The 14,131-nt window shown below is 39.1% G+C and overlaps 1 protein-coding gene across 1 annotated transcript in view; it reads right to left on the bottom strand.

The window, feature by feature from the left end:
• The window catches only part of LOC123768371 (uncharacterized), a 291,394-nt gene that overhangs the window by 35,690 nt on the left and 241,573 nt on the right, over positions 1-14,131 (bottom strand). Inside the window, exons 7-8 of the mRNA XM_069336262.1 lie at positions 12,776-12,854; positions 2,349-2,525 (exon numbers count right to left, since the gene is read on the bottom strand). Coding sequence (XP_069192363.1) covers positions 2,349-2,525; positions 12,776-12,854 — 256 coding nt within the window. The remainder of the gene's footprint in view (positions 1-2,348; positions 2,526-12,775; positions 12,855-14,131) is intronic.

Genomic DNA, 14,131 nt, shown 5'->3' with positions numbered 1-14,131 from the left:
AATTATCCTCCTCAAGGATACAAGCTGTGCAAAGCTGTTTATGCTTGTCTCATCTTTAACCACATGTCTGTAAACATTTTATCAATTCATCATTGTAAAAATTAGGTGTAAACGTTGAAATATTCGCTGGTTTGAGACAAATTTGTCCCAAATCTTAAAAATATCATTTGTATATGACTGTTCTTTTAAACTTCTTTCTGTAATAATTTCCTTTTTTTAAATAGTGGTATTTCGATAATTATTTGTTTCCAGTTTAAGTGCTTAAGTGCTTTTAAGTGAGATCTCCAAGCAACGTAATGTTGGAGGACCGGGTTTTAGTGGTTTCTAGGCAACTTTATGTACGTACATAAAGGGTATAATATATATATATATATATATATATATATATATATATATATATATATATATATATATATATATATATATATATATATATATATATATATATATATATGGAAGGAAGACAGCACAAGTTTTTTTGAATGTCGATTTGACTCTCTTCTCTTCTTCCGAATCATTTGTGAAGCTTAGCTCCCACTTCCGTTACTCACCACTACTCTCCCGTTACTCACCACTACTCTCCCGTTACTCACCACTACTCTCCCGTTACTCACCACTACTCTCCCGTTACTCACCACTACTCTCCCGTTACTCACCACTACTCTACTGTTACTCACCATTACTCTACTGTTACTCACCACTACTCTCCCGTTACTCACCACTACTCTACCGTTACTCACCACTACTCTCCCGTTACTCACCACTACTCTACCGTTACTCACCACTACTCTCCCGTTACTCACCACAACACACAACAGCAAATCCACGTCCCTGAAAGAGGTGTTTCCTTCCCGTCCCAGACACCAGCTCTTCTGCTTTCACCAAATTATGAGCTCTGTCAAAGTATGGATTTAAGAAATACACTTTCTAAATGAAAAATGGTCGTCGTAAGATTAGTTGGGTTGCCTGAATATCCCTTTTTTTGCCATTTCTGTCAGCCTAGGTGTAGCTGTGGCATCGCTGAGAGTTGCCTCCCTGCTAGTGCCAGCGCTAACCACCCCATTATGGTTGTTTACGGTCGTTAGAGATCCTCGTGAACGCAAATGGCTCGTTCATGCACGCTGTCTTCCGAATTTCCTGCCCCCCCCCCAGTCTCTGGCTTTGTCTCTCTGTTTCCTGGTTTGTGACTTTTTATTACTTTTCTCAATCTCTCTTTTCTATCCTCAGTCTCTCTTTCCACCCTGTCTCACCCCTCTCTCTCTCTCTCTCTCTCTCTCTCTCTCTCTCTCTCTCTCTCTCTCTCTCTCTCTCTCTCTCTCTCTCTCTCTCGGTCGTTACAGAAGTCGTATCCAAGAGGAAGAACAACTACGTCCCAAACTACCTCTGTTGGGGAACATAACAAGTAGTTCCAACAATTGAGATCCGGTGATGCGAAATGTTGCTCCATCTGCCATGATAACAACGTCGCGAATCTAGTGCAGCATCCCTGGGATATCCTCGCCTACACCCCATCTCACTATCACCATGCCCAGCATCCCTGGGATATCTTCATCTGCGACACATCTCATTATTACCACCCCCAGCATCCCTGGGATATCTTCACCTACCATCCATCTCACTATCACCATCCCAGCATCCCTGGGATATCCTCATCTGCGACACATCTCGCCTCCAGCATCCTTGGCTCCGTCACGGGAAATGCTGTGTCACCATGGCTGATGCTGCGGGGGCGGCTTTGCATTTGTTTTTTATTCGTTGTTTTAATTGCAAATATTAGATATTTCTATATTTCTCCCTCCATTATTGTGTTATTCTTAGTTTTATCCCAATAATTATGACACGTGTTTGTGTAATCGCTGACAACATGACTGACAACGCTACACAACAGGTGTTTAAATAACAAATGTTATTGAACACCTGCACTACGACGACATCGGATAGTTATGGAGAGTTTGTTTTCATTTTGATATGTTTTTTATGTCCAATGGTGGGATCTGTTCGTCTCTTTGTCAATCGCTGTCCGTCGCCGAATGTTTTAGGATTATATATATATATATATATATATATATATATATATATATATATATATATATATATATATATATATATATATATATATATATATATATATATATTTGTTGTTGATTCTCTTCTGTAAAACCTAGTATTCTTTTACTCCTTCCCTTTCCCCTGATCCCCTGCTACCTACCCCATCATTCCCTTCTACCCTCTTCCATTCCACCCTTCCCGCTCCTCTGTGATGCCTCAGTCCATCCCCGCTACCATCCCTTCATCTCCTCTCCCATCAATCATGCACAGCATCCCCCGCGTCTGCTGGAGAAACCCACCACCTGACGGAGGACGTCGTCCGGGACGTTCCTTGGGTTGTCGCAGAGAGCCCGGGAGGAGGAGTGGGAGAAGATGATAGGCGCCTGCGTTGTGGCCAAGGTGTCTCTCATCGTCTGGGTGGAGACGTGAGAGAGATCCACCATCATCCCTAGACGATTCATCTCCTGGACCACCTTCTGCGGGAGACAGGGAGAAGGGAGATGGTTTATTATGGTGATTGGAGGAGGGAAAAGAAGATGGAAGTGAGGAATAGCAGGAGAGTCAAAAAATAATAATGGGAGAATATTTAATAAACTACAATAATTATCCTGATTTATTATCAGTGACTCGAGGTATAATTAATGTCAAATATCTGGCAGAATACAAGGTAAACAGTTTACACTTGGTATCCCTTCAGAGTCAAAGCCTTCGCCTCATTTCATAAAGATAGAAGGATAACAAATTATTTTAAAGCATTTGTCATTATGTGTTTGTGTTTGTTTGTGTGTGTTTGTGTGTGTGTGTGTGTGTGTGTGTGTGTGTGTGTGTGTGTGTGTGTGTGTGTGTGTGTGTGTGTGTGTGTGTGATTGACCTCTGACAGGTTTCTCGTGATTTAGGGAGAAAAAGCTGCAATAACTAAGATGTCTAAATCACAGATTTTTCGTAGTGATTCTCATCAATAACAGACTTACTACTTAGTCATGAATTGTCTTGAATCTGGTGGTCGTATTATGTGTATATATATATATATATAGTGTGTGTCTGAATACTTAGATGTTAAACATACACAGACTTAATAAACAAAAGAATACCAAGCTTACTTAACATAATATTCACAGATTCTGTGACACACAGAGACATCCGGTGTTGGATCTTAGCACCCATTACTTACACACGTATTATGTCTGGATCACATAGGATAATAGGAATTAAATAGGATAACTGCTAGGATTGTGGGGAGAATAAAAAAAACATATTTTGTAACACAGTAACGTGGTGACAGGTCAGATCGTATATATATATATATATATATATATATATATATATATATATATATATATATATATATATATATATATATATATATATATATATAAAACAGAGATAACTATACGTTGAATTAGATACATAGATAAACACGTTAGTTTATCATTTCATTATCATTATAACAAAAATTCTCCATTATAAATTATAGAGAAAGCAATTTGGCATTAAGGAATAAGCCTTTAGGCGTCTCAATTTATATATTATATTATTTATAATATAAATAATAATTTATATTACTGGCATTAGTTTGTAAATACTTACTCTCTTGAATAACAAAGTAAACGAATTGACTGTCAACATCACTTGGTTAATAACGAGTAAATAAAATGACTGTCAATAAAGTACTGTTAATAATAATACATTATTTTTAAGGGGGAATACACACGAATTCACAAAGTTTTCAATTCCAGTATGAGTATCTATTGAGTATTTTACTCATTAGTAATACTCAATACATATTATTCAGTATTATGAGTATTTATAATGAGTATCAGAGTATAATGAGATAAGAGAATATCTTTGCTTCCAAAATACAGAAGTTTATCTTAGGTTGGAAAAGTGAAATTCTGCTTATCTTACTAAATTCTGCTTATCTTACTAAATTCTGCTTATCTTACTAAATTCTGCTTATCTTACTAAATTCTGCTTATTATATAGTCTAATACACATTTTGGTAGATCCAAAGATTCACGCCACTTGGGGTGGACGGTAGAGCGACGGTCTCGCTTCATACAGGTCGGCGTTCAATCCCCGAACATCCATCAAGTAGTTTCGCACCATTCCTTTCCTCCGTCCCATCCCAAATCCTTATCCTGACCCTCTTCCCAGTGAACACAAATAATCTACACTGCTCCTCCAGACTTCCCCCTCACGTAGACCTCTCATGGAGCAGTAACTTCAACTCCATAGCAACAATTTGGTGTCAGTTTTGCACAAGATTTTATATACTATCGGGCCATTGTTGCTTAAGTGTGAGAGTTGTTTTGGGAGGTAGCCCATTACCTCGCCTCGACCGTACTCAAGGAGGGGGCCATAGTTCGAGACCCCTGTGCTGCACCTTCCCAATATATATGTAAATCTTGTGATTACCGTCCCAAAGCTGACGTTTACAGGGAGAGGGGAAGGTGGCCACTTGTCAACTGTATGCCTCCTGCGTGTGGGAGGATGAGTTTGTTGTGATAATACGTCTTCTGCTTTATTACATATCTTCACTGTTATCTTTTTATCTCATTATTTTTGCTTATCATCAGCGCATTTTACATCATATAATTTTCGGTATTTATAATAATTAATTATTAATAATTTTATTATTATTATTATTATTATTATTATTTTATTATTATTATTATCCCGTTTTCATTCTCCCATTTTCAGTGGCAAGGCTGACTCTGCTAGTTGTATTTTCTCAATATTTTGAGTTAACTTTCCGGCTCCTCTCTTCTCCTCTTCTCTCCTCTTCTTTCGGTGTTTCTGCGCCATTTTTTGCTTCGTTCTCTTCCATAACAGGTCCCTCCCGTCTCCTGTTGTGCTCCTCAGTCCTATGAGGACAAAGAGGAAAGAAGAGGAAAGGAAAACATGGACAACAGCGAAAACATTTTGAAAGAAAACTTGTAGCATAATGCAAAAGAAAATGATGAGTTTCTCAGTGAATTAGCAGATTTTTTTTTAGACGTCTTGAGCAGGATAAATATTTTCTTAAGACTAGACAAGAATACACTGCGTATCAGTGTATTCTTGTCTAATGACAAACTTCTGGATGTCATATCAAAGTATTCATTCGACAGTGACCCTGCTTGATACATGCTATCTTGAGGTTATCTTGAGATGATTTAGGGGCTTTAGTGTCCTCGCGGCCCGGTCCTCGACCAGGCCTCCACCCCCAGGAAGCAGCCCGTGACAGCTGACTAACACCCAGGTACCTATTTTATTGCTAGGTAACAGGGGGCATAGGGTGAAAGAAAGTCTGCCCATTGTTTCTCGCCGGCGCCCGGGATCGAACCCGGGACCACAGGATCACAAGTCCAGCGTGCTGTCCGCTCGGCCGACCGGCTCCCTCTGCTTGATGGGGTTCTGAGAGTTCTACTCCCCAAGCCCAACCCGGAGGCCGGCATTGACTTGTCAGAGCTTGGTCCACCAGGCTGTTGCTCGGAGCGGCCCGCATCCAAGGTCACTCGGCCCCACTGTAGGTCACCCAACCTCGGGGCACTGTTCATGGCATAAATGAACGAGACCTGACTCTTGAAGACAACCTGAAAGCTTCGGTTACTTAAGTAGAGTGTCCATTGAGATCCCAGACGCTTACCATCAACTTCACATCTGTTAAGCTTACCAAACCCATGGCCTGTACATCTGTAGAAGTGTACTGTGCACTTGTTCCATTTCGTGATCAGCTTTAAAAGCAAATCTGATCTGAAAAAGAAGCAAATCCATTTGCTTATTTTGTGGGAAGAATAAAGTATTTTATTTTTAATTTTTTACGAAGACTGTAAATACCATCTCAATTTGGATCACTGACAACCAATGTTATGAAAACATGAATGTCGAATTCCTAATCGTAGTTATCATAACGCTATTCATTGAGCATAAACTGCTCTCCCTCAAGCTGTCAACAGAACCATTACGAATTCATCAACGAGTTGCTATTCATCATTTTCGAAGCGCTTTAGTGTACATATTGGTGCAGAGAGGAGCCAGTATGCGGGCTTCACCTGCGGGCTGCTGAAGAAGATGGCTGGAATATACAACACAGCCGGCCTCTCTTCCTGCCGGATGTGACGCAAAGCCCCACTGAGCCGTGCCAGATATGGCAACAGACAAGCCGTGCCAGATATGGCAACAGACAAGCCGTGCCAGATATGGCAACAGACAAGCCGTGCCAGATATGGCAACAGACAAGCCGTGCCAGATATGGCAACAAGGTCTAGCAAAGCATTAACAAACACACCACTAGGACCAACATGACAACAAACACACCACTATGACCAACATGACAACAAACACACCACTATGACCAACATGACAACAAACACACCACTAGGACCAACATGACAACAAACACCACTATGACCAACATGACAACAAACACACCACTATGACCAACATGACAACAAACACACCACTATGACCAACATGACAACAAACACCACTATGACCAACATGACAACAAACACACCACTATGACCAACATGACAACAAACACCACTATGACCAACATGACAACAAACACACCACTATGACCAACATGACAACAAACACACCACTATGACCAACATGACAACAAACACACCACTATGACCAACATGACAACAAACACACCACTATGACCAACATGACAACAAACACACCACTATGACCAACATGACAACAAACACCACTATGACCAACATGACAACAAACACACCACTATGACCAACATGACAACAAACACACCACTATGACCAACATGACAACAAACACACCACTATGACCAACAAAACAAACACAATATGGCCTACAATACTACACCGAATACAACCAATAAAACACAGCTTGTCAGTTACACCTGTGAGTCATTCTCTACAACACCCACAACACTCTCGTCTCTCACCAGCCAGTGTTGTCGTTTGTGATGACAAATTCCCCCTCCTCCCAGTGACGAATTTGGTCGTTCTTAGAGACAGATACCGCCCGTTTTTCTTAGTCGATGGCATGAGTGTTGTCTGTGGCAAAACTGACCGGCCATGTGGCTTGTAGTGTGTTGGGGTGATGGTTGGGGTGAGGGTGGGAAGGGGGTGAGGAGGGTTGTTAATTGAGGGGTTGAGGGAGGTGTGGTCGTTAGAGGTAGGGAGGTGTTATGAGGTGTGGTCAGACAAGAGACGGGGTGTTGTGGCGGTATTATTTTGGAGGGTTTTGGAGCCGGAGCAACGAGCAGGAAACTCGACATCAGCGAGGCACTACATATCAAAAAGTCCAGCAACAGCAACCAGGCTGGAGCAACCAGCCTGTTGATGTTGTGGGAGGGAAATGGTGTGTTGTGGTGGAGCTGTGGAAGCGGAATTTTGTTGGGTGGGTCAGCCAAAGGGAACTATATAGGCATCATAGGAGAAAACACCCATTAGTAAAAGATTGTAGAACTTACTATGTCTATTGAAAGGATTTTAAAACGATTAACATAGACTCTATGACAATAAGGTTAATTAAATAATTTTTTTAGCTATGGCTCGTTCAAAATAGATTATTACCCAATCCTCCCTCTCTAGCCAGAGTCCAATGGTACTCGCAATATTATTTCAAGGATTATCCGCAAGTGAATCAGGCCAGTGGAATCTAATGATTATTATAGCTGTTCCCAGGATTATTGCAGTTAGCTGACCTACGTTTAAGGCTTTATAATTGTGTGTCCCATGATAGCGAATGCAACCATTACCGGGGAAGTTGAAACTTATTTACAGTACTTTCATGCTTAAAAGATTATTTTATCGGGAGTTGAATTGTATTATTTGTGAAGAGGGGAAATGGCCGTCTCGTGTTCCTCGTATACTTCCTTGTAATTTCTTGTAATTTGTAATTCCTTGTAATTGTAATGTAGTTCCTTGTAATTTGTCGACGTACAGTACACCGTAGTGCTGTTAATGGCGACTTTCATTCACCGTAGTGAAGTGATTAGTTGTAAATGAAAATACACTTTAAACTTCCGTTCAGAAATACTCGAACGTGAATAGTTATACACTAGACTGAGAGAAACATACAACAGCGTTCATTTGATAGTAATATACAGATATACACTATTGTAAACTGGCCAGTGACTTAAAGATATACATGGTCATACATTAGTGTTATACGGATAGACACCGTTGTATTCTTAAGTCAAAATCATACGAACATACAACGCCGTGTATTGTACAGGAAAACACTACCATACACTACCATACACTGAGGAACACCATACAAACACATAAAACATCGTTTACCGAAGAAAATACAGGCATACATCGCCTGAAATAAACACCAGTACAAGAGTATACACCGCTGTATCCTAACCAAGTCATACAGAAACACCCTAATGTATGCATACCAGCGACGTATTACGGAACATTACACCAAAAATGTCAGAAACGTCTTACATATAGCTCAACTCTTCGCATAAACTGTTTATCTTTAAGTTTTAAAGAGTCTATACGCTGCACGTTATGACTGGACAAACTCTACGCAAGTGCCGGTAATCTGTGAAGTTTTCATAACTGTGAAGAACAGGGAAAGTTGGCGCCAGTTTATTGGCTAAAGGGAACATCGTCATTCGCCACAATTTGCTCAACTATATATATATATATATGGCAACAAGTGACTTCCTTGGTAAGTTTGAACCTTATGTCAATATATGTAAGTTTAAATGTGATGGTAATTGCGTGATTGCTTAACTGTCGGTGAAGTTAATAGTTATCTATTGTGATTTTTATATATTTTATTTTGTTCAGCTTGAATGTGATTGAGATTCACATTCACATTCAATATTGATTCACTTGATTCACGCTTGTAATTTTAATATGTGAGCTGTGTACATGTTGTGTTCAAGAAAGGCATTTGAACGTGTTCTTTTTAATTTATTCCTTTATATAGGAATATAAGTACATATACAGATTTAATTGCACGGTATTAATTGGAAAGTATTTTAAGCACTTGAACAAGCAACTGAACTTGCACTAATCAGCCGAACACAAGTGGCAACGTTCAGAAACACATTGCCATAATTGATCACATTTCTGTGTTGCCATTCCCAATATCACTCTGCATATCTCCGACACTTTGCAAGATGCAGCTAAGAGCATCACACAAAATGAGCCACAGAGACGTTACAAAGACCTCTTTCAGTGTCAGAGTAGTTAACAAATGGAATGCATTAAGCAGTGATGTGGTGGAGGCTGACTCCATACACAGTTTTAAGGGGTAGAATAGATAGAGCCCAGTGGACTCAAGAATATGTAAATCAGTTGCTTGACGGTTGAGAAGCGGGACCACAGAGCCAGTACAACTAGGTGAATATACTGAGGTTCGAGTCACGACTCGCGCCTTCAAACTCGCATTGAAAAATCAGAATGTGTGGGAGGCAAGTTTTGAGGCAGGTGCTGTGTACAGTCGCTCTTGTTTACGGGACAATCCAAAACCAATAAGTTGGGCTAAGTGTGCCATTGCAAACACTTTCCGGGAAATTTCAGGCGAAAATGAGCAATTTCGTCTCGAACGATCAATTTCACATATTACAAAAAAAATATTTGGATTGTTTCAGGGTAGCGATTTCAAGGAAACGAATTCGAAGTCCGCGTGAAACTGATATTCGGGTACAATATTTCTTTGAAAACACATACCTAAAATCATTATAGTGTGTAAAGTTTCCACTATGAAGAATGCTTAAATGTTGTTGGAATTGTGACAAGTTTGCTGCCAAATGATTCGGGCGCAGCAAGTGTTCGATAAAATTAAATAGCTCATTACTGCAAGCAGTGTAACACTTATGATTTATGTCTGTTGCCAGTAAATCAATTCATGTGTGCGAGTGTGTGTGCTTTCGATAGACTAAGGTCAATTATGTTCAACTAAAGCCACTCTCGCTGCACCTTAAGAGGCCAGAAAGCAGAATTTCAGAATAGTAAAAGTTTGGTCAAAGAGATCATTGACTATCAAGTTAGTTGTACTGAAATTCATAGAGCAGACAATGAATCTTTTCCTGAAAGCTAAGCTTGTATAGTCAACGTTCAAGTAAACGAATTTCTGAGGATGTCAAAAGTTTGACATCCTCAGTGTTTGACATTTAAATGTCAAATGTAGCAACCGTGGCTAATTTAGATAGTAGACATCCAAGAAAATGAAATAGGGGTGGCCAAGGGGACAAGCCTTGAAGTACATGATCTCTCGTTGAATTCAGATTTAACTCCTTTGAAGTCAAAAAGATGCACTCATGTAAGGCAAAGTTACCTCTCCTGGAGAACAGAACGGAACTGTCAGGAGGAAGCCAGAGGCCATTACGACTATATAACACTTGAAAGGAATCAGGATCGGGATTTTAGATAAGACATAGTGATAAGGAATAGTGCCCAACCACTTGGAAGTTCGGGGATTGAACACCGACCTGCATCAAGCGAGACCGTCGTTCTACCGTGCAGTCCAAGTGATTGAGCGTTAGAGCTAATAAGTAGAGCTGACACGTATTGGGCGTGAAGCTAGAGCTGACACGTATTGGGCGTGAAGCTAGAGCTGACACGTATTGGGCGTGAAGCTAGAGCTGACACGTATTGGGCGTGAAGCTATCCAGGAGAGGATGGCTCAATGCACAATACGATGAGAGTACTGAGCTCCCGATGTGTTCTCTGTCAGAACTATTTAACCCACTTTTGGGAGGTTTATGCTCGGCATTTGGCTTTAATTGAGACACGAATTTGTTCCTAACCTTTGCTGAATATTTCATTTGAGTGTTCAAGTTCTCACGTGGCAGTTATTACTCTCCAAACTACCTTTGACACAGATAACATAAAATAAATGCTAGAACAACTGGACTTGTTAGGAGTTAAGGGAAAGCTGTTGAAATGTATCAGGGGACGAGGGAGAGGCCACCTGAGTAACAGAATCGACTTAGTCCTTTTCAAAGGAGTTAAAAGAAATATTTCTGCATCCGTTGAGCTGCATACATCTCAGGGTAAAGCAATTAAGACCCACACTTTTCAGTATTTTGAAGCACAAATTAATATCTGGCTAACCAACACAGTTGACAAAGCTGTTACCTGTTACGTTGATGTCTTTTGCATTGCAACAAATACACAAACTCGACTGCAAACTCTTCTTGATTCTCTTGAAACTGACGACTAAGTATCGATTCAGTCAGTATCGATTCAACGATACTGACGTTGAATAGTCTCATGATCTTTAGAGCGAAATCCATTAATCTTTCATCCCATCAAGATTACCAATTTCCCTCTTTGTATTGAGGTCTTTGTATTACCCACAGGTTTCAGAGTTGATACTGACGTTGTGTACAACATACAGCATAGGCTCAAAGAAAGACTCAAACCTATGAAACTTTTATGTGTAAAAAAATTTGTGTTCCCCATGGTCCTCGTAGCTGCCGAACCATGGACTCAGTTTAGTGGTAGTGCACTGTTGAATTGTCTACTTTGTCAATCCTTCCTCAAGATTTGGTTTATCGTTATCATGTCTCCCTTGTTCCTTCTTTCATACACACTGGTGAGGTAAAGTTCACACAGAATTTCCAGTAAGAAAGTAACTTACATATTGTGACTACATATTTCTGTGAGTAGTCGAAGGTTTAAGGATAGCGTAATGGACTGCTGCGAGGGAGAGTAAGTGAAACATGGGTGGCGGAGTCCGGAGACTTTTATTGCCTACTTTGCTAATGTTATCATGTTGAGAATTTTTGTTCCTTTTGAATTTATTAATATCTTTGTGGTTTTGTTATTTACGCAGTCAGATAGCTGTGTAAACGAGGCACACAGCCGGTTATCCAGCCAGATATCCACTCGGCCAGATAGCTAGGCACAGGCACAGCCAGCTACCTTGCTAACCTTTAAACAAGTAAAAATGTTCACAAAATATTAGGAAATGCCAGGAAATACCAGCATCCAGAAATATGTGTTTTTTTGATTAAATATCCGAATTATTGTGCAAATAACTAAGTAAAATACATGTAAATGTAGGGTAATATCTGTTAATTCCCGATATATGAAATACATTGTTTTCAGAAGAAAGTGTAGAAAATATGTGTGACAGTGAAAGTGTACGAAAAGTTACAAAAAAATGTAAGTAGCATTTTTTAAATCCCAAAGGAACGGGAAGAAGGGTTTTTGAGAACGTAAGTTTGTTCTGAAAATATTTCACGCTTGAGAATTATGTGAAAGAAAAACGTGCTTGAAGTGCTCGATAGGATAAGCCTGCCGTGTGTGTGTGTGTGTGTGTGTGTGTGTGTGTGTGTGTGTGTGTGTGTGTGTACTCATCGAGATGTGCTTGCATGATCGGGAGTAAACTCTAAAGCCTACTTTAATGCTCTAGTTCGATAGCTCGCTCGCTTGCTCTCCCTAATATATATATATATATATATATATATAATATATATGACCGAATTGTTGTCGTTGTTGATCTTATAGTAGAAGCGTTCTATGCTTCTAGCTATATTCTTACTCTCGGGATTAAGAAGAGTAGTCAAGTTACCTATATTCATGGTAAAGAAACTCTAATGATTATTGAAGGGGTATACCTTTTACAACCTTTCCTTGTACTCTGGAATATCTTCAGGTAAGGAATGAATTGTACAGTATATTCATTCCATAAGTATGCATAAGTACACAGGTTTAATATTAAAATATTCATATCTACCTTTAGACTCCAATATACAGTTTAGAAATTGACGTGAACTTACCTTGCCAAAGTCTGTGAGTCCAAAGTTTTCAGTTTTCTTTGCCTCCGGCGTCTGTGTCTCTATCACAGAGGAAGTCGCCCTGTGGTGGGTAAAAGGGTGGAGGGGGAGGAGTCAGTGGTCAAGATCTGTATATCTTGGCTCTATACTACATCTGTATCCATTATCTTTCTCTCTTGCGTTTAAGGCTCTCTTTTTACTAAATTATCTATCACTCTGTTTCTTTAACTCTCCCTCAGTCATTCTGTTTCTGTCTGTCAGTCTCTGTTTCTCTACAATCTCTTCATCACTATCTCTATCTCGCTCTCATTCTCTCTCATCCTTCACTCTCATTTTTGCCTCTAACAAGTTAAACTGATATCTGCCTTGTAAGCAAATTCTCGCTATCCAGCTAAATGGAAAGTCGGATCATCATCTCATTGTCTATAACGAGCTGAACAGTTACGAGGAGAATACAACGTAGAAAACAGAGGAATGTAGGTAATACAAAATACAACGCTTCTCATAACATCACCTTGTGTGTGGTAAGTTTTTATTTCCAATAATTGCTTGTGCATCAGAAGGTGATTATAATTTGAATTTCGTATGGAATTGCTTTTTCATCATATCACGCACATCAGTATTAAATATATATATATTTATTTACAAAAAAATTGTATTCTATATCAGTAGAAAGAAATTATTGTAATAAATTTTTGGGTTTGTTTCAACTATAATTGAATTCAGAAATTTAAGTTTAACAGTAGAATCACAAATGAATCAGTTTTAGAATTATCTCGGCTCTGTAGTCATTTCAGAGCAGCTCTCTGTTTATCAACGAGTATGATATCAGTAAAATACAATCTGTTTATCAACGAGTATGATATCAGTAAAATACAATCTGGTTATCAACGAGTATGACATCAGTAAAATACAATCTGGTTATCAACGAGTATGATATCAGTAAAATACAATCTGGTTATCAACGAGTATGATATCAGTAAAATACAATGCAGAGCATAAAACTAACTATGCCTTGAAATAAAATTATATCTGGTATGAACTCGACAATGGCCGTAATATAAAATAATTAATAATATAATATCCGACAATGGCCCGGCATAAAATTGTTCCTAACACAAACTCCACTTCCACTATACTCTAAATATTCGCCACGCTGTAGAGAAAGTTACAGCAAAATTTTAATATATATATATATATATATATATATATATATATATATATATATATATATATATATATATATATATATATATATATATTACGTATTTGTGCGTGTGTGTACTCACCTAGTTGTATTTGTCTAGTTGTGCTTGCGGGGGTTGAGCTATTAGGCCTGTTAGGTCTATCATATCTACA

This window comes from Procambarus clarkii, chromosome 35 (assembly GCF_040958095.1).
Source record: "Procambarus clarkii isolate CNS0578487 chromosome 35, FALCON_Pclarkii_2.0, whole genome shotgun sequence".
NCBI classification, from domain to species: Eukaryota; Metazoa; Arthropoda; class Malacostraca; order Decapoda; family Cambaridae; genus Procambarus; species Procambarus clarkii.
Note: the sequence above shows the minus strand (reverse complement) of the source record. Positions and strands in the feature narration are given on the sequence as shown.